Source organism: Miniopterus schreibersii, assembly GCF_964146895.1.
Source record: "Miniopterus schreibersii genome assembly, chromosome: 16".
Taxonomy (NCBI): Eukaryota; Metazoa; Chordata; class Mammalia; order Chiroptera; family Miniopteridae; genus Miniopterus; species Miniopterus schreibersii.
Window position 1 is genome coordinate 20,242,703 of NC_138116.1, and position 25,940 is coordinate 20,268,642.

Here is a 25,940-nt window from a genome sequence, read left to right on the forward strand (position 1 = left end):
TGCAGTCTTTAACAGGTGTATATATATATTACTGAAACACCAGAGGGTTGGTTTTTATTTTTCGGAGAGACAGGCTATACCCCGGGAGCAACTGGATTCCATCATGAACACATCACATCTAAAAGCCAAAGCTGCCTGGCCAGGCGTGGCTCAGCGGTTGAGCATCAACCGAGGACCCAGGAGATCTCGGTTCGATTCCCGGTCAGGGTACATGCCCAGGTTCCCTAGTTGGAAGCGTGCAGGAGGCAGCTGATCAATGACGACTCTCTCATCATTACTGTTTCTATCTCTCTCCTTCCCTCTCTCTGAAATCAATAAAGATATATTTTAAAAATAATAATAAAAAAAATAAAAGCCGAAGCTTTTGTAAGACAGATACATATACTCTTAGGTATCAGACAGCAAAACTGGCTTTGCATTAAGATGTCAAACAAAAGAGTCACTGCCCACGAGTATATTAAAGGAAATATTTTAATAAGTTATATAGCTTTATGCTATTAGGCTAAACCACAAATTAAAATTTCCTCTTGACACTGGGATGTTTCAGATTTTAACACTGCCTGTATTGGTCACAGGGTATTAGAAAAACCTGCAAAACCTGTCAGTCCTACAATGAAAATTGCAGGTGTGAGGGAGAAAATGGCAACTGTGACACTTAGGGATTTATTTGGATAATATACTTGTCCTCTGACTTGCCAAACATATTTATTAAAAGAGTAATTTTAAATGCTAAAGAAAGTTAAGGGTAGAAGGATGTACCTTTTAATCTTAGTAGAGTGCATCATATTTTGGTGGGTGGAACATGAAAAGGCACTGATGATTCTGATATACATCTCCCCCCTGCTGAAACCTCCTACTTTAAAGGAAGTCTAAAAGGTGTAGAAAAACACTTTATTTTTTGATTTTTCAATTAATCTTTAATTTCCTGGGTAAAAGAGTCTAATGACATGTAGGAATATTGAAAAAAGCATAGATGAGTGGTAAGTAAGGGTATAAATTTATGGAATCAAATTATTTTGTTTGAATTCCTACTCTTTGACATTGGGCAATTTAACTAACCTACCTATGCCTCAACTCATTTGTAAAATGGAAATAATTTTACCTACCTAATGGTGTTGCTGAGTATAAAATAAGAGTGAGTTATAGAGCTAGCACTATAAATACATCTAAATAATCATTGGGTCTTATTTATTGACTTACTTATTATGCCCAAGAATTTAAAAAATAATTAGCCACATACACAAATGTGTATCAAGTTTTCTTTTAGGGATTAAGGCTAGAGGCATCACTTCTTGGGTTCCTATCCTTCTTCATACACAGAGACATGGAATATAAAAAAATCTAAGAACATGACGACATTCCATATACTTCATAAATCTTTCTTTTCTTTTTCTAACTTTTTAAAAATTGATTTTAGAGAGAAAAAAGAGAGACTTCCATTAGTTGATCTACTTATTATTTTTAATCCTTACCCGAGGATATTTTTTCCATTGCTTTTCCGAAAGAGAGGAAAGGAGAGAAAGAGAAAGAAAGCGTGAGCGAGAGAGACACATCAATTGGTTGCCCCCCACACGCGCCTGGACAGGGGCCGGGGATAGAACCTGCAACCGAGGTACACGCCCTTGGCCAGAATCAACCCTGGGACCCTTCAGTCCACGGGCTGATGCTCTAACTACTGAGCCAAACCAGGTAAGGTTGTTCCACTTATTTACGGATTCACTGGTTGATTCCTGCACATGGCCTGATCGAGGATCAAACCCACAACCTTGGTGTATCCAAGGTTCCAACCAACTGAGCTACCCGGCCAGGGCATGAATCTCCTTTCTTGATTTTCTGGATTTCATTTTTATTCCATTACCATTTCCTTGGTTCTATTTAATTCTATTAAAAAATGGATAATTATTTCCTATTATTTGAAACACTACTGGTATGGTATCCAAACTCATTGATCAACTGCCACTTATAGCCATTTGCTTACCAACATATGGTCCACTGGCACAGAACTTCCTTTGGGACAACTTCAGTAATCTGTCATCTTCTACCTAAAGAAGCAAAACAAAGGCTATAGTAGTATAAAATTTTTTTCTTTTTTGGAAGGGGACAACATTTCTGTGACAAAGTAGAATGTAAAAGCAGTATAATCAATGTCCTACAAGTACATAAAATGCAATGATGATGAAGATGATGATGTTACAGAATAGTGAAAAGTCCCTATTTCTTATTTAGCCTTCAAAATAACAATAGTCTAAATAAAAGAGCAGGTTCTATGTAATGTGGGCCCTCAGAAGAGGTATGTACCCAGATAAGAACTTTAAAGGACTAAAATTTTCAAAGGGATACATAACAATAAATAATACTACAGCAAGTTATTTTAGGTTAGCATGTGGACGCAATATTCAGAATTCAAATTTTTAGAATGACTGATAAACATAAAAAAAGCACACACCTTGTTTTCAAAGGATTAGCTTTGCAATAAACAAAAAAGTGGGAGGGGGGACTAAAAAGCCAGAAGCAACAAAGGCAAGTATATATTTTTATTTACATATTGATTGATTTGAGAGAGAGGGAGGAAGGGGGAGAGGGAGAGAGGCAGAGAAAGAGAGAGAGAAGAAGAGAGAGAAAAAAAGAGAAAGAGAGAGAAAGAGAAAGAGAAAGAGAAGCAAGTACATATATATATATATTTACAGGCTGACCTGTAGCAGAGGGAAGGGGGTGAAGGTGGAAAGAGATTAACCAAAGAATTTATATGCATATATGCATAACCTATGAACACAGACAATAGTATGGGTAAAAGTCTGGGGAGGGGGCAAGAGGAGGGTGGAGGGGGTCAATGGGAGGGAGGGGGAGGGGACATCTGTAAAACTTACAACAATAAAGATAAATTTTAAAAATAAATAAATAAAAAGAAAAATTATGTTGTGTTTTTTTGGTTTTAGAGAGGGGGGAAGGGAGAAAGAGAAATAGTGATGTGAGAGAGAAACATTGATTGGTTGCCTCGTGTATGTCCCCCAGATCACCCTAGGACAGAACCCACAACCTGGGCATGTGCCCTAACTGGGACATTGAACCAGTGACCTTTCAAGGCACAGGACAATGCTCAACCAACTGAGCCACAGCAGTCAGGGTGCAAGTACATATCTTTAAAAATACTTCAACAAAACATAGTTATTTGTTTCATTTATCATTTGTTACTACACCCAGAACATTTTAAGTAACACAAAATATAACAAATTTAAGACCGCCTAAATCAAATTAAAATTGGTCCAATGACCTTTACAGATAAGTTGACTACTAGAGACAGAATTGAAAACTAAAAAATTTGAGGAAGCAACGGCCACTTGGATGCCATAGAGAAATAACTAACAAACTTTACTGCATTGTTGACTAGTTATGTATTACATAGATTTCCTTGAAAAGTTGAAAGGTAACTTTTAAATTGATTTATAAATAAAGCAAAAATATTTAAATTTAGGGACTATAAAGAAATAGATCATAATCCAAGATGTTTTGTGTTACAGAGCTCTCTTATTTTTCACCAAAAATGACTGACTGTATTCCCTAAAATGCCTTTTCAAATGCTTCTAGCCAGTCTAACTGAGAGGTCCTCCAACGTGTGTACTTTAATATAAAATACAATCATGTTTAAGGTTAAGATGTGGCTTTGGAAGGTTAATTTACACTGTAATATACCATGTAAATGTGGGTACATTTTGAGAGTACCAGGGCTGGTTTAAATGTCACCTAGAATTCTTGCCCTGCCAGGCGTGGCTCAGCGGTTGAGCGTCGACTAGGATCCAGGAGACTGTGGTTGGATTCCCAGTCAGGGCACATGCCCGGGGTTGTGGGCTCAGTCCCCAATGTGGAGCGTGCAGGAGGCAGCCGATCAATGGCTCTCTCATCATTGATGTTTCTATGTCTCTCTCCCTCTCTTTTCCTCTCTCTGAAATTAATGAAGGTATATTAAATAAATAAATAAATGTCACCTAGAATTCTTAAAGTACAGAAAAACAAATTTGATACCACTGATAAGATTTCATTTAATACCGTATCAGAGAAATTGAGGGATTTTTTAAAGTTAAGTTTACCTGTTCTGCTTCCACATAAATGAGGGGGAATCCCATTTGTTTGGTCCAGGTATTCATCACTGCTGCTATAGGCTTACCACTGGCACTTTCTAAACATTCCCAGAGGTCCTCTAGGAGATAAACACAAACAATGAAAATATGAATGTTTACATTTTTATTTTTCTAAAAAAAATACAGAAATTTTATATAACTCTTGACAATGCATTGCTGACCAACTCTTTGGTTCTTTCATGTTCAGGAAACAAATAGTGGGCCAAATTAATGTCCTCCTTGCCTTCCCATTAAGTTAACTCTATTACAAAAACTGGTCTTATATTCTAAGATGTTCCTAATTGTTCCAATTTATTAAAAATTAAAAATTATAATAAGTAAAAGACAAACAGGTGAGTTTGAAAAAGATTAAGTAGAAATAAACAAATAGAAACATATTCAAGATCACTACTAAACAATCATTCACAAACATAAAACCATTACACCCAGTCAATTAACAGAGTTAAAAATACTCAATAAAGCTGATGAGGAGGTGGCAGAGTGAGCAAAACTGTGATGCCATCTGATACATACTCTAATGGGGGCATGAACAGAGAAAAAGCACTTAAAGGAAAATCCAAACAAAATAAAGGTTTCACAAGAGTTGACTTTTGGTCTGTATCCTGAAGAGCTGTTCTTCAGACAGAAATGAACCCACTAGTTCATTCCGGGTAGGCAGAATAAATGGTCTATGTACAAAGATGAAAGTATGAGAAAAGACAGAAAATATAAAAAATAGCAATATGTTCAATAAGCTGAAGATAGAGGGCACATGTGTGGGAGTAATGGGCAATGAGGCTATAAAAGTAGGTAGGGCCAAACTGCTTAAGACTCTCTCTGGCTTACAAAGAAGTACTGACTTTATCGTGAAGGGAATGTGGCATCTCAAATATTTTTATCAGTACGATGATGCAATCTGATATTCACTTCAGAAAGATAACCTGGGCTAGCCTCAGAGTGAGAGATGAAATTGAAGAGAGTGGGGCAAGGCAAGTAGTGAGTTAATAGGCAACTGCAGAATTTAATGGATACATCACGAAGGCATGAATTAAGGAAAGTGAAGAGAGGATAGAAAGAGGGCACTGGAACTGCTGCAAAAGGATAAATAGCACGGATGATAACTGAGATGTATTTGAACCGCCAGTGTCTTTCATAAACCACAGAACAAACCAAAAAAAGGTACTTGTTATTCAAATGTGACCTAGGAACTAGCAGCATTGGCTTCACCTGGGGGCATGTTAGAAATGCAGACTCTCAGGCCTTACTCCAGGCCTACACATTAGAAACATTCTAATAGACCCCAGGTGATTGTATGTCCATTATAGTTTAAGAAGCACAAGGTTCTTTCCTCATATATTATATACAGGCATACCTTGGAGATATTGCAGGTTCTGTTCCAGACCACCACAATAAAGCAAATATCTCAATAAAGTGAGTCACATAAATTTTTTGGTTTCCCAGTGCATATAAAAGTTTTGTTTATACTATACTATAATCTATTGAGAAATATGATTATGTCTAAAAATGTATATACTTCAGTTAAAAAAATAATTTATTGCTAAAAAATACTAACCATCATCTGAGCCTGTTTGAAAAATGGCAATGATAGACTTGTTCAATGCAGGGTTGCCATAAACCTTCAATTTGTAAAAAATGCAGTATCTGTGAAGTACAATAAAACAAGGTATGCCTGTATATGCATGCCAAAGACTCATAAAACTTACAAGAGTACATTTTTTTCTGTAGCCCTTCTTTAAGGAACAGAATGTCTCTATTTTATAAGCTCTAATTGAAATTTATGGGGGTAGGGGTGGGGTGTCAAGGTTACATCATGTCCTAAACAGAGGAGGTACCATATTTTTAAATCACAGGTCACAAACCTCAGGACCAGCCTATGGCCAGGACTCTGAACTTTTGTCATTCTATTAGACACTAATGACATTACATAAATCTTGGTTTTTGTTCACTAAAGAACTCAAAACTATGACTCTGGCTCTTTTTCATATCCAATCAACTCTTAAGCCTTTACTCATCCTTTTGACTCTAATATACACATAAACTATAGACCATTATACGCTAAAAATCTTAAGATTTTACTTCATTGAAACTCTGTAGTTCCATAAATTCACTTCTACAAATGGTTAATCTGTAGCTATTTTAATGGCCAATGATTAATTTAGGGCAATAAAAGCAACAAATCACCAAAAAGAACAAACTCTGGTAAGGTAAGCAGAACTCTTCAGGCTCCTTTAAGTGACAAAACATGGAGCTATGGAAAGCTGACTATTGAAGGGTGACCAAAAGGATAATGGGCCCTGACTTAAATGGTATCAAATAAGTGACCTTTATATCCCAGCCATCACAAGGAAAGTTAAGCAGTTAGGAAAAAAGTAAATGTTCCATTTTTGATGGAGTACCAGCACCTTCCATTTCTCTCTCAAGCTATTCAAGATTACCTGTGGCAGCATTCTTTTGCTGGAACTTGGTCAAATACATGTTCATTCCTTTCTTAAAGTCCTGAGAAAATACAATTTTTAAAATCCAGAAGTCAGACCTCAGAATTTATAGTATATTTACATATTAATACTCAAAAGCTACTTTACTCAAATTCTTGAGTGTCAGATTTACTGCAATATATATATGTCCACTGCCCTTTAAGAATGCATACTCTGACCCTGGCCGGTGTGGCTCAGTTGGTTGACTTATCTTCCCATATACCAAAAGGTCATGGGTTTGATTCCCTGTCAGGGCACATACCCAGGTTGTATGTTCAATCCCCAGTCAGGGTACATACAGGAGGCAACCGATTGGTGTTTCCACTCTCACGTTGATGTTTCTCTACTTCCCCTCTCTCTTTAAAAAAAAAAAAAAAGCACTCTGCCTTCTACTTTTTCTTTTAGGTTTTATACCAGCCTTCTATCCACTCCCAAACATCTCTGTACATCATTTATCTAAGAGATCACAAGAGTTAATATTAAAAAAATAAAGATAAGCCAGCAGTGTAATATCCTTCTAGATGCAAAAACAAATTACTTAGGAACTTATAAATCTAAATATGATCTGACATTTTTTTCACCATAAAAAAATAGAAGACTTTTAAAATTGCTTTTTTACCTTATCCCCAATGTAGTCATGTAGCATTCGGATGACAGATGCACCTTTGCTATATGATATAGCATCAAATATCTCATCAACTTCAGAAGGATGGCCCACACTGACCTGGCAGACAATGTAATTCAAGGTTATGACAGGAAGCAGACAACCTATAACAATAAATTAAATAAAAAGCTTTCTAGGAAAACTCTTTTAACTAATAAGATACTTTTCTGCCTTTAGCTCACTCAGAATGTATAATGATGATCCTTTTTTTTTTTTTAATCCTCACTTGAGGATATCTTTTCCATTGATTTTTTAGAGAGAGTGGAGGGGAGGGCAGATGGAAAGGAGGAGAGAGAGAGAGAGGAAGATCGATGTGACAGAGACACATTGATCTGTTGCCTCCCACCTGCACCCTGACCAGGGCTGGGGATCAAGCTGATGATTCTTGAGTATAGTAACACTAATAAAGTAGAATATGTAACATGATCCCCATCATCTCTTAGGGTCCAGTCTTGGCTCTGCTTTGCTGGCAAGTCACTATGGATCTGTTTACTGGTGGTGGTGGTGAGTGGGGGTGGGGAAGGAGTTGTATTGACTTATAATTATTAGGACCTTGGTTAAATATGTCAAAGTAGACTGTAAGTCTAGTTCTTTGAAGGCAAAATTTATACATATAAATTAGCTGAAATAACAATATGCTAAGTCAAGAGAATTAAAAAAATATATAAAACAATGACAACAATAAAAGAATATGTTCAGAATTTTCTTTGAAACAATGGAATGATAATGTTCCCCTATGCATATTACCCCACAGGTATGGTTCTCCCATACTATTCAATAAAAATGTATTTAGTGAATGTTTAAGGGTACATTGTACTTGACTGTACAATGATTTTTATACTGCCTATCTTAAGAAGAAACATAATTAGACCAGTCTTGCTAGATTGTCAAAACTTGAAATATAAACTATAAAAACAAGTGAAATCACCCATGCAATTTTCAGAGTCCTAAGTATCTTTATAACACATTACTTCATTAAAAATGAGAACAATGGTTGAAATTATGGCTCACTTCAATAGGATGGCTGTTATCTAAGGCATCAAGCTCCTGGGCACGGGTATAATCAGCAGAAACAAACTGAGTCCAGATATCATACTCTGGGAAGCAGTGGTCTACACACAGATATTCAATCCAGGATGCAAAGCCTTCATTTAACCAAAGATGTGTCCACCATTCCTAAAAACAAGAGAGAAACAGGTAAAGAAAACAAAATGCTTGTCAGTCCACTAATTTGAAAAACTCACATGTCCCTTCCATTATAATCTAAAACTTACCAACCTAATTAACTAAAATTTAAAACAAATAGTAAATAACTCATATATTTGTTGGTTTTTATTTTTTAATCCCCACCAGAAGATATATTTCCACTGATTTTAGAGAGAGGGAGAGAGAGAGAAAATGTGTGTGGGGGGGAGAGAGAGAAAAAAAAAAACATCGACTGGTTGCTTCCTATACTCACTCTGACCAGGGATCGAACCACAACCTAGGTATGTGCCCTGACCGGGAATTGAACCTGCAACCTTTCAGTGTATGGGACGAAGCTCCAACCCATTGAGCCACACGTGCCAGGACGATAATTCATATCTCTGAACTAAAGAGATGCTTAAAAGAGATTCCAAGAAAGGGCAACTGATGATATTAGCATTATGCCTGAGAGACATTTCAAAACATTAATAAGTAACACTTTACTACCAAAGGTAGAAACGGAGGAAGGAGGCGGGCATGGTGGGGAAGCCCTTACATGGAAAGGGGAAGAGAGTGAATAAATGTAGGCTTTTCCCCCTATATTATTTCCTACATTGTGATATAAAATTTAGTTTAATAAAGATTTCTCTTAAAAAAAAAACACCACACACAAAAGCCCTGGCTGGTGTTAGAGCAGTGGTTAGAGCACCGGCCTGCCCTGAAGGGTCGCCGGTCCAATTCTAGGTCAAGGGCATGTATCTGGGTTGCAGGTTAGGTCCCTGGCCTGGGTCAGGGCATGTGCAGGAGGCAGCCAATTGATGTGTTTCTCTCACGCTGATGTTTCTCCTTCTCTCCCTCTCCCTTCCCTCCTCCTCTTCCACTCTTTCTAAAAATCAATGAAAAAATACCCTAAGATGAGTGTTAACGAACAACAACAAACCCACAAAAAACCCCAGAAAGCTACCAGGACCAAAGAAGAAAAACTGGAAGCTATTTCCATAATGACTGAGAAAAACCATTGTTTATGGATAAGTTAAACTTTCTAGATAAATAGAAAAGCAGTACTGCTTATATAAGAATTAGGTGAGATTAACAGAAATGTCATGGCAGTTAAGTAGTTCAGTAATGAATGGTATTTAAGCACTTATGGAATATAAAATTCTCACCTGTTAAGAATTAATAGGAGAATGGACAAAGAATAATAGGAGAATGGACAAAGTTGGACAAAAAACCAACTTTTAAAAAAAACAACATTTTAGAAAGAGATTTCAATCTAATTTTCATTAAAGTTGATTAAGTCTCTTATGAAATGAAAGCAATATATGAATCCACAATAAATGCTAAAGAACTAATGCAATGGTAAAAAACAAAAAAGCATTTTAAAATTCTGAAAAGACCAAAACTTTCCAATATTAAGTGATAACTGGCTATTTGTCTAAGTGCTTTGTGCACTTACTTAACTAGCAGCCTCCATTAAGGTAGCTGGTACAATGGTAGTTATCCTCCAACCTATCTCCAGGATGTTGAATTTCAGTTAATGAAACAATTGGCATCTAATAACCAGAATAGTTACTCAAATCCAGTAAAAAGCTGCTTATAAACAATATAATAATGCACACATTTCCCCTACTAAAAATTATTACTGGTAGTTTCAAAACAAAATCATAAAAAATACAGTCCATTGAAAGTCGAGCAAAAAAAATTGTTTAGTAGCAACAAACTTGCTGCATTAAGTAGAAAAGAACATTTCTGTACATATTTGAATACAGGTATTAGCATACTTAATTTGACAAAAAATTGTATTTCAAAAAAACGTTTTATACCCACAAGTAAAATTTTAAACATCCAAAGTAAAAGGGAACAGATTCTAAAGAGCTGACTTCCTTTAGAAACTCTATCAGACATGTCATAGTTGCTACATGTCTTACTTTCTTACTTATTTCTGTGACATATGGTCTCAAATATATCCAAGTGAGGTTTTGCTCTCTGGCAGCCTAAAATGCCATCAGGGATCTGGCTGCCTCCAGAATCTCCAGTTTTTTCTTTGCAGAGGTACAGCAAGTTCACTTATTAAACCCTGTGCTCCCAAGCTCTAATATAATTGGCTGTCACAGACAGCATTTATTTAGATTAAGAGGGAAAGGTCAAGACTAAAGGACAGCCTGGCTGGGCGTGCCTCAGTAGCTGAGCGTCGGCCTAGATCCAGATCTCGGTTCAATTCCTGGTCAAGGCACATGCCCAGGCTGTGGACTCGATCCCCAGTGGGGGGGGGGTGCAGGAGGCAGCCAATCAATGACAACTCTCTCATCAATGATGTTTCAACTCTCTCTCTCCCTCTCCCTTCCTCTCTGTGTAATCAATAAAGATAAACTAAAAAAAAAAAAAAAAAGACTAAAGGACAATGATCATTCACTACAAACATTATAGTAAACAAGGATTTCAATGAGCCAGTAGAGATTTAAATATACTTTACACTAATTCTGAAGTTTCTTTGCTTGAATTTCTATCAAATTTCAACATAACATTTTAGGCAATGAAAAAAACTGACCCCTAAAAACATTTCAACCTAATAGAATATATATATACATATATATATGTATATATATATATATATATATTTTTTTTTTTTTTTTTAATATATCTTTATTGATTTCAGAGAGAGGAAGGGAAAGGGAGAGAGAGAGACAGAAACATCAATGATAAGAGAGTCATTGATCGAGCCCGCAACCCGGGCATGTGCCCTGACCGGGAATTGAACCCCAATCTCCTGGATCCTAGGTCGACGCTCAACCGCTGAGCCACGCCCGGCCGGGCCTAACAGAATATTACCGTGCAATTATCAGGTTTCTTTTCAGCTAGTGAACTATATAATAAATATGACTAAGGAAACTACAGTTAACCTAGAATCTCATTGCATGGAATCTTTCCACCTAAGAGGAATCTCATTCTCTTGCCTAAATTAGTATCATGACTTCCCCCATTAGCAGGCAAATTCTAGAACAGATTAGGAAGTATTTTCTGTTGAAAAAAGATTATCTACATGCTCTTAATCAACACAGAGCTTATGATAAACACTTTTCAATGTGGACCTTTTGAAATAAAAGTTTTTCATTCAATTTTTTTTGGCACAATGTTCCAGGCATTTCTGAAATACCATGTAGCCAAAATAATGTGCAGCAGGATGAAGATAAATATATTTGAGCACTTAAAAATATTAAATACCATAGTAACAAGATTTCCAAACCATTGATGGGCGAGCTCATGTCCCACAACCAGAGCAACCCACTGGCGTGATGAAGAACAGGAGTTTTTTGAATCAATAAGCAATGCAGTCTCCCTGTGTTAAAAAAGAAAAGAAAAAAAAAGAATTAAACAATAAAAGTACTGCAATAAAAGCATGCACAAGTAGGGGAGGGAGATTCAGATAGTAATTAAGATGGTCAAATTAGGCTTTAAGAGATGCCAAGAAAACATTTCCTTAGAGTATACAGGATAAAAAAAGTTCCAGAAAGATTAAAGACTGTATCAGTAGAATTCCTACAACAGAAGATAAAGCTGTGACACAAGTTTAATTATCAATTTATTGATAGGACAGCTGCCTGAAATTTTAGAAAAACTTTGTCTAAGGGATTTAGGGATTATTTGTGCTAAATAGAAGACAGTTTTTCCATTAAAAGAATGGGAGTGTCAAGTGGGGAGAAGATGCATTCCACAGTCCCAAAAAGAACACTAAGCAGGTTGTCTAAAACTTAGCTCATTGAAGAAGGCATTGCAAGTAGAGGGCAAAAACCTGTTTATAGAACCTGCTTCAAAAGTTATACAACCCACATGTTTATACTGTGGTGACAGACACGTAAAAACCTGGCTAGAAAATATTAAATCAGGGAAGATTCTTTGAGCTGGATAAATAACTATGAAACTACTAGGAGGAATAGAAGGCACCGAAATGAGAAACTGAGTCAAAAACATATCTAAAAATGTTACTAATGCCAGATGCTCACTTTACAATCTTATACTCTCAGTAGCACCAGAGGGTATTCATCCACATTTCTGAAATGTGCATGGAAGTGAGGGGATGTAGGAAAATTTATGGTAGATCATAAAGTACAAGATACTCAACTGTGATCAGGAGTGAAGCTCTTACGAAATCAGTGATTGAAAAGATAAGGCAGGGTAATGCATCATTAACATACCTATAAGTAACAAGGCCCCAGTTCTCCATGGCACCTTCATAAAATAAATATAAACATTTATTGATATATATACATACTTCTTCCTCAAAAATCACAAAATTCAAAAAAGTTATTACAATTCAGCAATAAAATGAAATTTACTTTACCAGCTGCAAAGTCTGCAATAGCAATGAGATCGATTTTAGGTAGAGGATAAGGAACATTGAAGTAGTCCTTATAAAAAGGCAGGGTTTTAGCAGCAACCTATAAAAGTATAAACAAAAAAACCATCTGATAAATATTTTATTGTAATTCATATAGAAATCCACAAAGGAATCCTGTTGCAAGCCAAATTATCTCAAGTTATACTAGGACTCAATCCCAGGGGCCCTACATTCAAAGACTGTGTTAGCCCCAAGCTTTGTATATGTTGGCTAAACTTTAGTTATAACTCGGCACGAAAAATGTAATTACATATTTTCCCACTCATTCTCTGGATAAATAAATTCTACTCCAATATTCTCTTAATCATTATCTCATAAAATGTTAGTGCGACAGCAAGGTTGGTAGTCCAAAAATTCTATTACAAATAAAACCAAAGTAGCACAACAAATTTCAGATTAAATTATAAATAAATGTACTAATAATTGATCAGAAATGTAAATTCCCCAACCTGGAGTTATGGACTGTTGGAACAATCCTCTTCAAGTACATTTACCTCTAACGCAAATTTTCCTTGCTCTGCTTTGCCAACAGGGGTGTAAACACGGACACACACACCATCTTTTGACCTTGTTTCTACAAAGTCATATTCACCCACTACAAATGCCACCAGATACGTTGACATGACAGGTGTGCGGGCAAACTTCACTTCCACTACATTTTCATCATCAGGATATGGTTTCCGATCAATTACATTCTTTAAAAAAAAAAAAAAGAAAGAAAAACTTTAAACAGATTTACATTAAATATAGAGCAAACACTAGCCCAAAACTGTAGGCTTTGTTGCCTCTCCTTCCCCCTTTCCAGAACTCATCTATGCCAATTCATCCAGAGTTTTTATGCTGTCAAAATCTTTCCTATTAAGAAGGAATGCATGATTTGATCATGTACTCACACTATGAAGTTCGAGGCTAAAGTGTTAAAACTACCAAGGATTTGTGAGTAAAAAGAAACAACTTTTTTTGAATAGCTATTATATACCAGGCACTTGGATGTTTTAAGACAAACCTCAATATTTTTTAAGTGAAATAAGGACAGGAGACAATAATTATTAATAAAAAGAAAATGTAATTGTGAAATTTACATTTCAAAGGGTACAGATTTCTAGATTTAGAGCATTCTCTGTACCAAGACTACCTCTAAGCAAATTTGTGAAAAATCTCCGCTTTACCTTTGGAGTCCCTAATTTCCCTTTGCTGTTCTCCCTCTTTTTCCTATTCAGGCTCTCAGTGTCCTCAAGATCTCTCTATTCTTTCTTCCAAGGAAGACTTATTCAAGAACAGACTTGATAAATTCATACTAAATTGTAAATGAATATTTTAGTTTAATATATTAGTCTCCTCTCTAAGAATATTTGAGGAGAATAGCACTTTATCTGTGGAAACCTTTCCCCCAATAAAGGAGGAAAAACCCAGTTATTTTCAGGCGCAGTAGTCTTTTCCAAGTTCCCCAGATTCATATTATAAGTTATAGGCTACTCTATGTCTTAAGGCAGCCCTAGACAATACATTTCAAGTGGTGAGTGCTTACTTTATTTATAAATGAGATCAATGCATATTCCAAAAATACAATCAGCCAAAAACCTGAATACAATTTATTATGTGGTTATATCTTTTGATATTTAATAAGAAAGTCAGATTTTTTACTGTAGTGAACACACAATACAATATACAGATGATGTATTATAGAGTTGTACACCTGAAACCTATATAATTTAATTAACTAATGTCACCCCAATAAATTCAATTTTTAAAAAGTCAGATTTTTTTTCTTTCAGGTCATATTTATAAATTCATCACTTATTTAGGTTTCTAAATTCAAAGGAGCAGATAATCTTGTTAACATAGTTTAAAAGGAATTTCTCCCATGAGGTGGAAAACTTTCCAAATAAGGCAATTAGGAAAAAGAGGGCTTACTGGAAAGAAAAACATCTGTGTTCCTATTATGTATCAAGAACTGTGTTAGGTGGTTTCATGCTACCCCATCTAATTAGTAAACTAAAATATGCTAAAATTCAAAATTTAAATATACTTACTAATACATACATACCATGTTTGATAAAGCTACTCTGTCTTTAGGAACAACCAACGAGATATCAAAAGTGGCTTTGATGGCAGGTTCATCCCAGCAAGGAAATGCCCTCCGAGCATCAGTAGCCTCAAAAAAAGAATATATGAAATGTAAATATCACTGAATTAACCTAATAGTCTATTTTATGAAGTAACCGCCATCTCTCTCTCTCTCTTTCTATCATTCATTCACTTGTTCAAATGTTTACTTTCTACTCAGTGCCAGGCAACAAGCTAGGAACTGACTACAAATAAACACAAGGCTATCATTGTCACATAGTAAGAAACTAGATCTGCTACAGATCGAAACAATTTATAGCATTGGTTTTCAACCAGTGTGCCACAAGAATTTTTAAAACATGCAATACCTGACTATTCAGTCAAGGGCACTGACCTCTTTTTCCTCAGATTGTCAAATAAAGAAATGTTAACAGCCAACACAATAGCTGTCCTGTGTGAATGAATAAAAATTATACCTATTTTGTCAGATTGGCAAAAATGTATTTTTTGGTGTTGACACAGAATTTTAGTAGTTTATGTGTGCCATGAGATGAAAAAGGTTGAAAATCACTGGTTTATAGTATTAGAATAATTTATAATTATATATATTTTTATTGATTTTTAGAGAGAGAGGGAGGAAGAGAGAAACATTGATTGGTTGCCTCCTGTTTGCATTCTGATCAGGGACTGAATCTATAACCTGGGTATGTGCCCTGACCAGGAATCAAACCCAAAACCTTTTGGTGTATGGGACAACGCTCCAACCAACTGAGCCACAGCCAGGGCTATAATTATATTTTTTAATAAAAATATTTCAAAAATTAAAAGCAAATGGATTCATCAATAATGTTAACACAACACAGAGCATAGAGAAGTCAACAGTACACTGTAAGGATTCAGAACTGGGAAAATATGATAAGTTGCCTCTCTGGCTTTTATTTCAAAAATAAAAATATTTTCAGAATCTTTGATGTACTTTGTTCTTTATCTGGAGTGGTAGCAATGGGAATAAGACAAGATGCTCCATCAATTCTAAGCAGGTAATTTGTTTAACAGTATTTCCATATACTACACATAAAACTGTCACCACTTGACCTACTTAGAGAGACCTGATTCTTTCTTTAAAAGTAAAAACAGAGCACACTTGTTAAACCAAAATAAAATTTAGTGGTTCAGTAGTATAGCAGTTACAAAAGAAAGGAATTAAATAAAACAAAACAAAATAGAAAAAACAGAACTAATGACAATATTCTGTCATGAAAAGAAGTAACAAAATATACAGAGGTAGAGGAAGCACATACTTCTGAAAAAGGGTTTCTCAGAGGAAAAATGTTAGATGGCTGATTGCACTCTCAAAAAGTTAAATTATAAATTCTATCAAAGAATAAATAAGACATTTGAAAAGTAAGTAGAGTGTAAGAAAAGAAATAGTAGTACAGGAAAACTTAAATTAGGAGTAGAAGCAGTACAGAAATAAATTTATAGTAGAGGAAATTAAATGAATGATATGTGTAACAAAATTTAAAGGTTTCTAAAATATGCAAAGGACTAAGTGATGAAAGCAATCAAAGGCACATTTGAGTGATAGACACTAGAGCTACACCCATTGTTAACTATGTTCCTAAAGAGCTCAGAATGTGTACACACGCACACAAATACATGCAGATAATACATTTTCAATACCTGAATTGCTTTTATACCTTTCTGAATTAAAATTATCCTCTTAGTATTTGACCTGTGGCTTTTCCTACTAAATGAATAATAATGCTGTTTCCCTCCCTCTCATAAAGAAAAGAATTGGCTGAATATAAAATAAAAATCTAAAATCATAAATATAATTATGGCCAAAGGCACCGAGTATCAAATAATCACACAAATAATAGAATGGACCTTTGTTGAACTATCTAATTTAAGATCATAATAGTTCAGAAAAGAATACCGTACCTCGAACTGTGTAACAGCAGCATAGCGTACCTCTCCAGAAGGGGTAGTATATTTACTTCTATAGAAACCTTTCATTTTGTCATTCAGCTCTCCAACAAAATCTATCTTTAAGGTTCCTGTACCTGGTTGAAGATAAATGAAAACCACTTTTAGGGAAGTGTTAAGTACAAGTTATCAAAAATATATCCTTAAGGCACTAATTTGGCTGGCTATTTACAATGTTTAAATCAATCCTTCCTTTCTCAAGTACTCCTCCTAGAAATGGAGAGAATACAGTATTTACTAAAGTACAAGGTAGACTAATTCTAAAGTAAACCTTAAAGTCACGTTTAGGGTGGTTAACTGCTTAGAAAGTTCTTCAACTTTATAAACTTAGTCTCAATTACCAATACATGAAGATAAAAAAAGGAAAGGAACATTTATTATTAAATGTACAACACGCTATTCTGTTTTAAAAGTATTTATAAACTTTGAAGTAGGTATTGTCTCCCTTTTTCAGATGAGGAAACTGAGGCTGAAAAGTTAAATAACTTGTCCAAGGTCACACAATTAGTTAAGTAGCAAAAATGAGATAAAAACTTAGACCTGCCTAATCCAAAATTCATGCTCTCTGCCAATTTTACCATGTAAATTTTAGACGAATTCATGTCACTACCTCTATCATTAAGACAAGACACTATCTGCTCACTCTAAATGGAACACTGATTCCATACTTTTGTAAGGAACTACAGGAAATACCAATGATTTAATCATCAAAAGGGCATAAAAAAATCTCTTACAGCTGCCTCAATCATTTAAAAATCTGATATTCAATAATTATTAAATATGAATAAAAATGAGTATTTATTCAACCTGAATATATTCTATTGTTGTACACGAGCAAAACTAATTTAGACAAAGTGGGATTTTTTGTGAGTATATATACTTTTTTTCATAAAAGAAACTATTATCTAGTAGCCATCTACTAAACTCAGATGTATGAGAAAACAATAATCCCATCCTACATTTTACAAATCAAGTCACACAAAAACCCAGAAAAATGTTGACTTTGTAAATGATCCTTTTAAAGTACGTATATACAACAGGATCAAGAGTATGGAAGTGTAACGAATCAAAGATATAGTAGAACTATAAAGTAATTAGTCAACCATACCCAAACTTTTATATCCTAAAGTTTTAAATTGTCATTTTGGAACAACACTGACAATGTTCAAAATGCTCTTGTCTCTCTCCCTTTCAAACATATCCTCTTGGATGTTCACAAAGTCAAATCTTCATCTTCCAAAATTGAATTTGCTTTTCATAAAGATCCAAAAGTCATAGAGTCCCAAGTCTACGGAATAAGTGAATGATGAACAGACAAAACACTAAGTGCATTTATGAAGTACTTAAACTGCTGATTTTCTTATGTACCACAGACTGGTTCTGAAAGTAATTTCAAGTGAAAATTTCAGACCTTTACATCAAAGTCATCACTAAAGCGAGTGCCACATTCTTAAAGTTATCATGCTGGGAAAACAAAACAACTCAATTGAAGCTCAATTGAATAGACATTTGTGATTATTTTTTAAAAATCAGACATTATGTCTGAAGGGGACAATGAATACTTTTTTCTTTTAAAGAGAATGACAGATTATTGGGACAGTAAATGTGAAGTTAGTAAAAGAATCTGAAAGAGTTTTAAATGACTGTTAAAGAATTTAACTATAAACTATAAAATTTCTCTTTTTTCTCTAGGAATTGACTGATTTTTTTTTTTTTTAAAAGCAGATATATTGACATTAATAAAGTTTACAAGGAATATCTAACAGATTATTAAAACCCACTCCCTTTTATATTACAACTCCACAAGTAGAATTGCTAAGTTTGTTTTCACTAAGTTAACTGTTAAGGTGTCTTTTATATAACTCATATTCCATGGTAAATCTACTTTCAACTCTTCCTATTTGGAATAAAACTCATAACTAAATAAGAAAGGCTGCTTACACTTTTACTCGGTTTTAAATCTCCAAGGTCATCAAACCATAACAAGATATTGACAGTGACCACTTCCAAAAGTGGCATACTAAACAAAATACAAAGTATTAGGAAGGGTTATTACCTGAAATTCAAACAAAACACAAGTTAAAAATTTTAAAAAAAGTCATTAATAAATTTAATTAGTGTCACACTGTACAATATTAATTACAAAGTATTTACTATTAATGTAGTAGAATTTTAGGCCAAGAACAGGAGAAAAGAGAACTTTTTGATTAATTTCACTTATCAAATTTACACCATATTGAAGAACTGATTGCCAGGTTGTCTAATTTTTATACCTATTTGCACATATAATTTACAATGCTTCCTCAAATTATATACAATATTTTTATATCCAATATTTATCTGCTTGGGGTGATAACCCTTTTAAAATATACAATGAGCTCATTTATAAATTATACAACTGAAAAATGGGGACTTCCACCAAAAAAATTTAATTGTTTAACATTTAGGAGAATATAACTGTAAAAACTGAAGTAGATCTTAAAGTACTTTAATACAAATTTAATGAGCCTACTAAATGCCATAAAATCAAAGACAGATTATAGAAAAAGGGAGTAAAGGTCTTTGCCTTTGTGTCATCATTTCTTATGATCCTTCAAAATGTTAATATCTTCTAGTGTTTCTCCAAATAAATGCCACTCTACAGTATCCTTAACCGCTGATTCTGAGGTTGTTAGGTCTTACAAAGATTACAGCAACTTAACCACTATTCTAGAATGGTGCCAATTTCAGAAAAGATATTTTACTCAGCTATTAAGAATATAACTATTAAGCTGGATGAGGCTAAACACAAAGGTTAAAATTTCCTTTTAATATATGTTCAATATTTACTCCATTACCAGAATATAGACTTCTTGTACAACCTATAAAATTTTGAGCCCTAGCTGGTTTGGCTCAGTGGTTAGAGCACTGGCCCTCGGACTGAAGAGTCCTGGGTTCAATTCTGGCCAAGGGCGGTGCATACCTCGGTTGCAGGCTCGATCCCTGGCCCCGATCTGGGCATGTGTGGGGGGTAACCAATTGATGTCTCTCTCACATCAATCTCTCCCCCCTACTCTCTCTGAAAAGCAACGGAAAAAATATCCACTGGTGAGGATTAAAAAAAATTTTTTTTGGAAAAAATAAGGATTTCATTCTTAAAGCAAAGAATGAGATGGGTAACTTTGAGAGAATCTTGGGAAAATGTGAAGGCCAATGATTTTCAAACAAATATTTATAGATAGTATTTCAATATAGTCACATCTATGAATAAGATACTTTTAAAATTTTAATTTGTATAGGTTACCTATTTATATTAGCTTAAAATCTCCAAAACTCTGTCAAATTATAGTATGTAAAAGGTCATAACCTTTCCTGGCTTGTTCCTTCTCTTATTAGAAATGACTTCATAATTTACCATGTCTGTTAATAGTCCTTACCTAGGATGCAGAATATTATATGTGACATGCTAACTTCTATGTTTTTTAAATAGTATTTACACAAATGTTTGTAAAAGCATGGTATAGTTTTGAAAGAATATATAGGAAACTGGTTGCTTCTGAGGAGTGGAGCTGAGAGATGACGACAGGGATATAATGGCAAACAAATTTTCACTATATATCATTTGAATTTCAAACCACATCCATATATTATATACTGCTTGAGTTCAAATTCAGGCTCTGCCACTTACTAGCTGCTGACCTTGAGCAAGTTTTAAGTTATTTAAACCATCTTTGTGCCTTAGTATCTTTATCTGTAAAGTGGAGGTAACAGAATACATCTCAAAAAAGGATTTAAATAAATTAGTATTTGTGAGGCACATATGACAGTATCTGGCACAGATTAAGTATGCAACAGATACTTGCATATATTGTACGTATATATACATATGCACGTACACACACACATACACACATTATCTAGGAGTTTCTGTCTATTCTTACCTGGTAAACTCTAACACATACATCTGGCTTCTTTTGATAAATACAGTATATTTAACTTTTTCGATTTAATAAATGGTGGTGTCATATTTCCCAATGCTGAACAACAACTGAATATGGTATCTTTTTTCTATACATCTTAGGTTTTGCTGTCTTCTTGGACTATTTTAAAAACCAGTTTTTAAATATTTTTGCTTCTCTCATTTTTTATTTAATTTCTGCTCTTAAATCTTTATTTTACTATTCTACTTTTTTGAAGTTACCTGTTCTTTTTGTCTTTTTAAAAAATATATCTTTATTGATTTCAGAGAAAGGAAGGAAGAGGGGGAGAGAGAGAGAGAAACATCAATGATGAGAGAGTCATTGATCAGCTGCCTCCTGCAGGCCCCCGACTGGGGATTGGGCCCGCAACCCGGGCATGTGCCCTGGCCTAGAATTGAACCTTGATCTCCTGGATCCTAGGTCGATGCTCAATCGCTGAGCCATGCTTAGCAGAGCCTTTTTGTCTAACTTTTATCTTGATGCTTAGTAAATTAATTTTTAGTCTTTCTTCTTAGCTAAATATCTTCTCTGAGTAATGTTTTACCTCCACCCCATATGTTTTGATACGTAGTAATTTCATTATTCAGTTCTAAAAATTTTCTAATTTCCATAACAATTCTTTGATTCATTAATTTTCAGAGATTTAATTTTTCCCAAATATATGAGAAGCAATTTTCTCTTTTGCGACTGACTTTAATCTTTTCACAATCTGAACATAGAATGTAGCCCATAATGATAAAGATTTTAAATTTTTAAAAGATTTTATTTTATTTCTATCAAAGTAATAGTTCATAGCTTAAAACTCATATAGTACTATAGGCTTACATATATAACGTGCAGACTCCTGCCCACTGGTACCCTACTCCTCACACTGCCCCCAGTAGCAACTCTGATTTCTAAGTACCTTGCTTATATAGCTATTTCATCATTGTTCAATTTTACACATTATTTTCTTCTAACTACTGAAAGTGAAGTTTTGGCTAAACTACATCTCCCACTCCTATATCTTTTCAAAGAATTAGATTTTCTCTCCCCTTACAAATCTGAAAATATCTTTATTTTACCCTTCCTCTCCTTTTTTATTAGAGCCTTCTTTTTAAATATTTTTTTAAATTGACTTTTAGAGAGAGAGGAAAGGAGAGGGAGAGAGAAACATCGATGTGAAAGCAGAACATTGATGGGCTGCCTCCTGCACAACCCCTACCAAGGATCAAGCCCACAACCCAGTCTTGTGCCCTGACTGGAAATCGAACCGACAACCTCTCAACCAACTGATGATGCTCAACCAACTGAGTCCCACTGGCCAGGGCTATTTTACCCTCTTTAAATTCAGTTTGGCTAAGCAAGGAATTCTAGGTTGAAAATTAGATTTTCATAACTCTGAAGGAATGGCTTCATTATTTTATTTATTTTTATAATAATTTCATACAAATAATCCTAGTTAGATAAAGGCAAAATGAAAGGTCATGAAGAGCCCTGAATAAAAGACAACTTGTCCAATTAAAATTTTTTCTAAAAATACTTTTATATTAAGGCAATATATTCTGTTTTAAAATACGGGAACCAGAGAAAGGTATAAACTAGAATAAAAATCATCAATTATGTCAACAACCAGACATATAATTTTGTACCATTTCAGAGATATGATTCATCACCCTGTATATGTAATTTTGTATTCTGCTTTTTAATTTTACATTGTAATAAGCACTTTACAGTGTTAAGAATTCACAAACCTCACTTTTAATTGCTAGATATATTCTACCATACAGATATGTCATAAGATGTCATAGCTTATTATTTCCTTAGTGCTGGACAAACACATTAATTCCAATTGTTTACTACCTTAAGTAATGTCTCAGTAGACATTTCTAGGCATAAAGACTTTCCTATATTTATGATTTTTCTTTAGGATATTCCTATTATCAGAATTGCTGAGTCAAAAGGCATGAACATGTTTAGTCTCTTAATACATACTACCAGACTACTTCCAAATTACATGGATTTACACTCCAACCACTAATATCAAAGCCATCACATCATCAAGAATCTTTTTTTAAAATTCAGCTTATAGGACAGGCAAAAACTGATATATCAGTAGCTGTTGTTTTGCTATTTCTCATTACTAGGAAGCTAAATATCTTTTCACATGTTTATTGGTCATTTGCATTTTCTTTCATATGAATTATCTGTTGCTTTTCATTTGATTATTAATCAAAGTCTAGTGCTTTACCAACAGATCTGTATGTAATTTTTTCCACTATTTTAAGCTTGGAAAGTCATCTATTTTCTTTGTGGTTTTATACCTAATAATAGTAACATATCAACAAATCTTTCCTTCCATGCCCTAACTAACATAATATCTATCTAGTTTCCAGTTGCACATCAAAATCATCTGTGGGATATTCATCTCAGAGATTTGGATTCAATTAGTAAAATGGAAGTCAGTAAGTGAAGGCCTAGGGAGCGGGCGGGAGTGGGGAGAAGGGGGATGTATGGGAAAAAATAGGGGACATCTGTAATAATTTCAATAATAAAGATTAATAAAAAAAGCTGAAACTGAAAAGGTGAAAAACAATGCATTATGCTCTAGGGTAGAAGGAGCATTAGTTTTGGGTCTTTTTTTCTCTCTCTCTTTTTTTCCCCCCGGTGGTCCAAAAGTTCCAATGAACCTGACTTTAATCTGCTTAAAACATGAGGGGGAAAATGGCATACAATAAATTTCTTTGGAAGAAGTTTACGATGACACTATTCATCATGGGTCTTTACAAAAGCCACATCTCTTACCTGGTTGGAGAGTACTAGGAAAAGACAAGGTGACTTTTTCATCTTCATTCTGATAGTTAAATCCTGTAGCATGTATTTCTAGAATGGAGAAAACAACATTACAGTAAATCTGACTAAACTAATATAATATAATAAGGTCAAATGTAGACTGCAACAATTAACATTTTTAAGAGCAAAAGCTCTACTGAAACTAAATATTCTTAACTTAATAAATTAAGTTCCTACTAACAAGAGTGTCATTTCAAACTAACCACTTTAAGGATACATGACCTATGTTCAATATACTCCTTTAAAAAACAATCCTTACACATCTACATTAACTTTATGATATAAGGGAAATGGGGTTACTATAAATGTGAAAAGGTTTTCTACTAGATTCTCAGCTCTGCTTCATTCTTGCCTTTGTGTAGCAATATTATTTTCTATGTTTTAGTCTTATTCATGATCATTTGAAGACTGAAACAATCGCTGAGCCTTCAGTGTTAGAGATCTATCAACGAAAGCTGTTTCCCATCCCAAAACAGGTAACAATTCTAATTAAGACATAAATCGTACTAACTTCCAGTAAAATTCTTTGTTGTTACATTTTACAGAAATAAAGAAGGTGAAAACAGGTGTGTGGGTTAAATTAAGGCTTTGGTTTACTCTCTACCAGGAGTGAGAAGAGACTGCTTATTTGACTGAGACTTCAGAAAACTTAATTGACACTTTAGGGAAAGAGCTAAGTAGATCAACTTCCTATCATATTACATCCCCATCTAAATGAAAAGTCAGCCCGGCTGGCGTGGCTCAGCGGTTGAGCATTGACCTAGGATCCAGGAGATTGTGGTTCCATTCCCGGTCAGGGCACATGTGGTCCCCAGGAGGGGGTGTGCAGGAGGAAGCCAATCAATGACACTCTCACCACTGATGTTTCTATCTCTCTCCCTTCCTCTCTCTGAAATCAATAAAGACGTATTTAAAAAAAAAAAAAAAAAGACAAGAAAAGTCAGCCAGTCAAAGAGGTAGCCTTAGTAAGCACATGAAAAGATACTCAAGATCATTAACCATCAGGGTAATGCAAGTCAAAACCACAGTGAGATACCACTTCACAACCACTATTATTATTGTCATAATAATAAGAATAAGATAATAAGTGTAAGAGAAGATATAGAGAAATTGGAACCCTCATACATTGCTTGATGGTAGGAATGTAAAATGATGCAGCTGTTTTGGAAAAGAGTTTGGCAGTTCCTCAGAAGATTAAACATAGTTATCAATCTGACCCAGCAATTCTACTCCTAGGTATACTTATGTTCACACAAAAGCTTATACACGAATGTTCATAGTAGCATTAGTCATAATAGCTAGAGTGGAAACAACCCATATGTCCAACAATTAATGAAAAGATCAAATATGGTACATGGCAAAATATTATTTGACAACAAAAGAAATGAAGTGCTAATATATGCTATAATACGAATTCCCCTTGAAAACATCATGCTAAGTGGAAAAAAATAGAAACAAAACACCTCATATTTATTAAAAATGTCCAGACTAGGCAAATCTATGGAGACAAAAAGTAGATTAGTGGTTACCTAGGGCTGGTAGATTAGTGGTTGAGGGGAAATGGGAAATGACTGCTCATGGGTACTTTCCTTTGGGGATGATGAAATGCTCTAAAATTGATTCTGGTGATAGCTGCACAACTCTGTGACTATACTAAAAACCACTGAATTGTACATTTTAAATGAATGTGTTGTATGGGATGTGAATTATATCTCAATAAAACTATTATTACCCTGGCTATAATTTCAGACTTTAAAAGAACTTTCTTTAATCAATTACTCCTTATTTTGCAGATGAAGAAAATGAAATAAAATTCTTTCTACTATCATAAGCTAGCTCCTAAATTTGAACAGAAACTCAAGACTTGGCATATACACAATACTGATGAACTCTCTACTGAAACAATGACTTTTGCTGGCAAAAACTAGACTTTGCTTTGATCCCCTAGAATTATACTTAGCCTATAGGAAAGCCAAGAAACACCTTAACGCTTAAGAATGTGCCTTTCTCCAGTGTAGTAATGCAACTGATTCCAGAGAAAACGCCAGGGAGAGTTCTCTTTTCTTTGGGAAGGGCAGGGAGCCCTGGAATGTGTCCAGAAAGCACAGAGTCCCAAACAAGATGAACCCATAAAGGCCTATACCAAGACATATCATAATTAAAATGCCCATGGTTAAAGACAAAGAGAGAATCTTAAAAGCAGCAAGAGAAAGACAGTTACCTAAAAGGGCGCTCCCA

At 34.6% G+C, this 25,940-nt stretch overlaps 1 protein-coding gene across 3 annotated transcripts in view; it reads right to left on the minus strand.

The window, feature by feature from the left end:
- NPEPPS (aminopeptidase puromycin sensitive) overlaps positions 1-25,940 on the minus strand; it is a 64,057-nt gene that overhangs the window by 13,121 nt on the left and 24,996 nt on the right. For 2 of the 3 annotated variants that reach the window (XR_014000531.1, XM_081162161.1), the window contains exons 3-14: positions 23,655-23,732; positions 16,867-16,988; positions 14,903-15,010; positions 13,350-13,550; positions 12,799-12,895; positions 12,653-12,686; positions 11,682-11,796; positions 8,286-8,450; positions 7,230-7,334; positions 6,572-6,632; positions 4,086-4,195; positions 1,979-2,042 (exon numbers count right to left, since the gene is read on the minus strand). Coding sequence is in view for 2 of the 3 variants with exons in the window: in XM_081162161.1 (XP_081018287.1) it covers positions 1,979-2,042; positions 4,086-4,195; positions 6,572-6,632; positions 7,230-7,334; positions 8,286-8,450; positions 11,682-11,796; positions 12,653-12,686; positions 12,799-12,895; positions 13,350-13,550; positions 14,903-15,010; positions 16,867-16,988; positions 23,655-23,732 (1,260 nt within the window). In the remaining variant the exon portion in view is untranslated. The remainder of the gene's footprint in view (positions 1-1,978; positions 2,043-4,085; positions 4,196-6,571; positions 6,633-7,229; positions 7,335-8,285; positions 8,451-11,681; positions 11,797-12,652; positions 12,687-12,798; positions 12,896-13,349; positions 13,551-14,902; positions 15,011-16,866; positions 16,989-23,654; positions 23,733-25,940) is intronic. The other variant, XM_081162162.1, reaches the window with a different exon arrangement.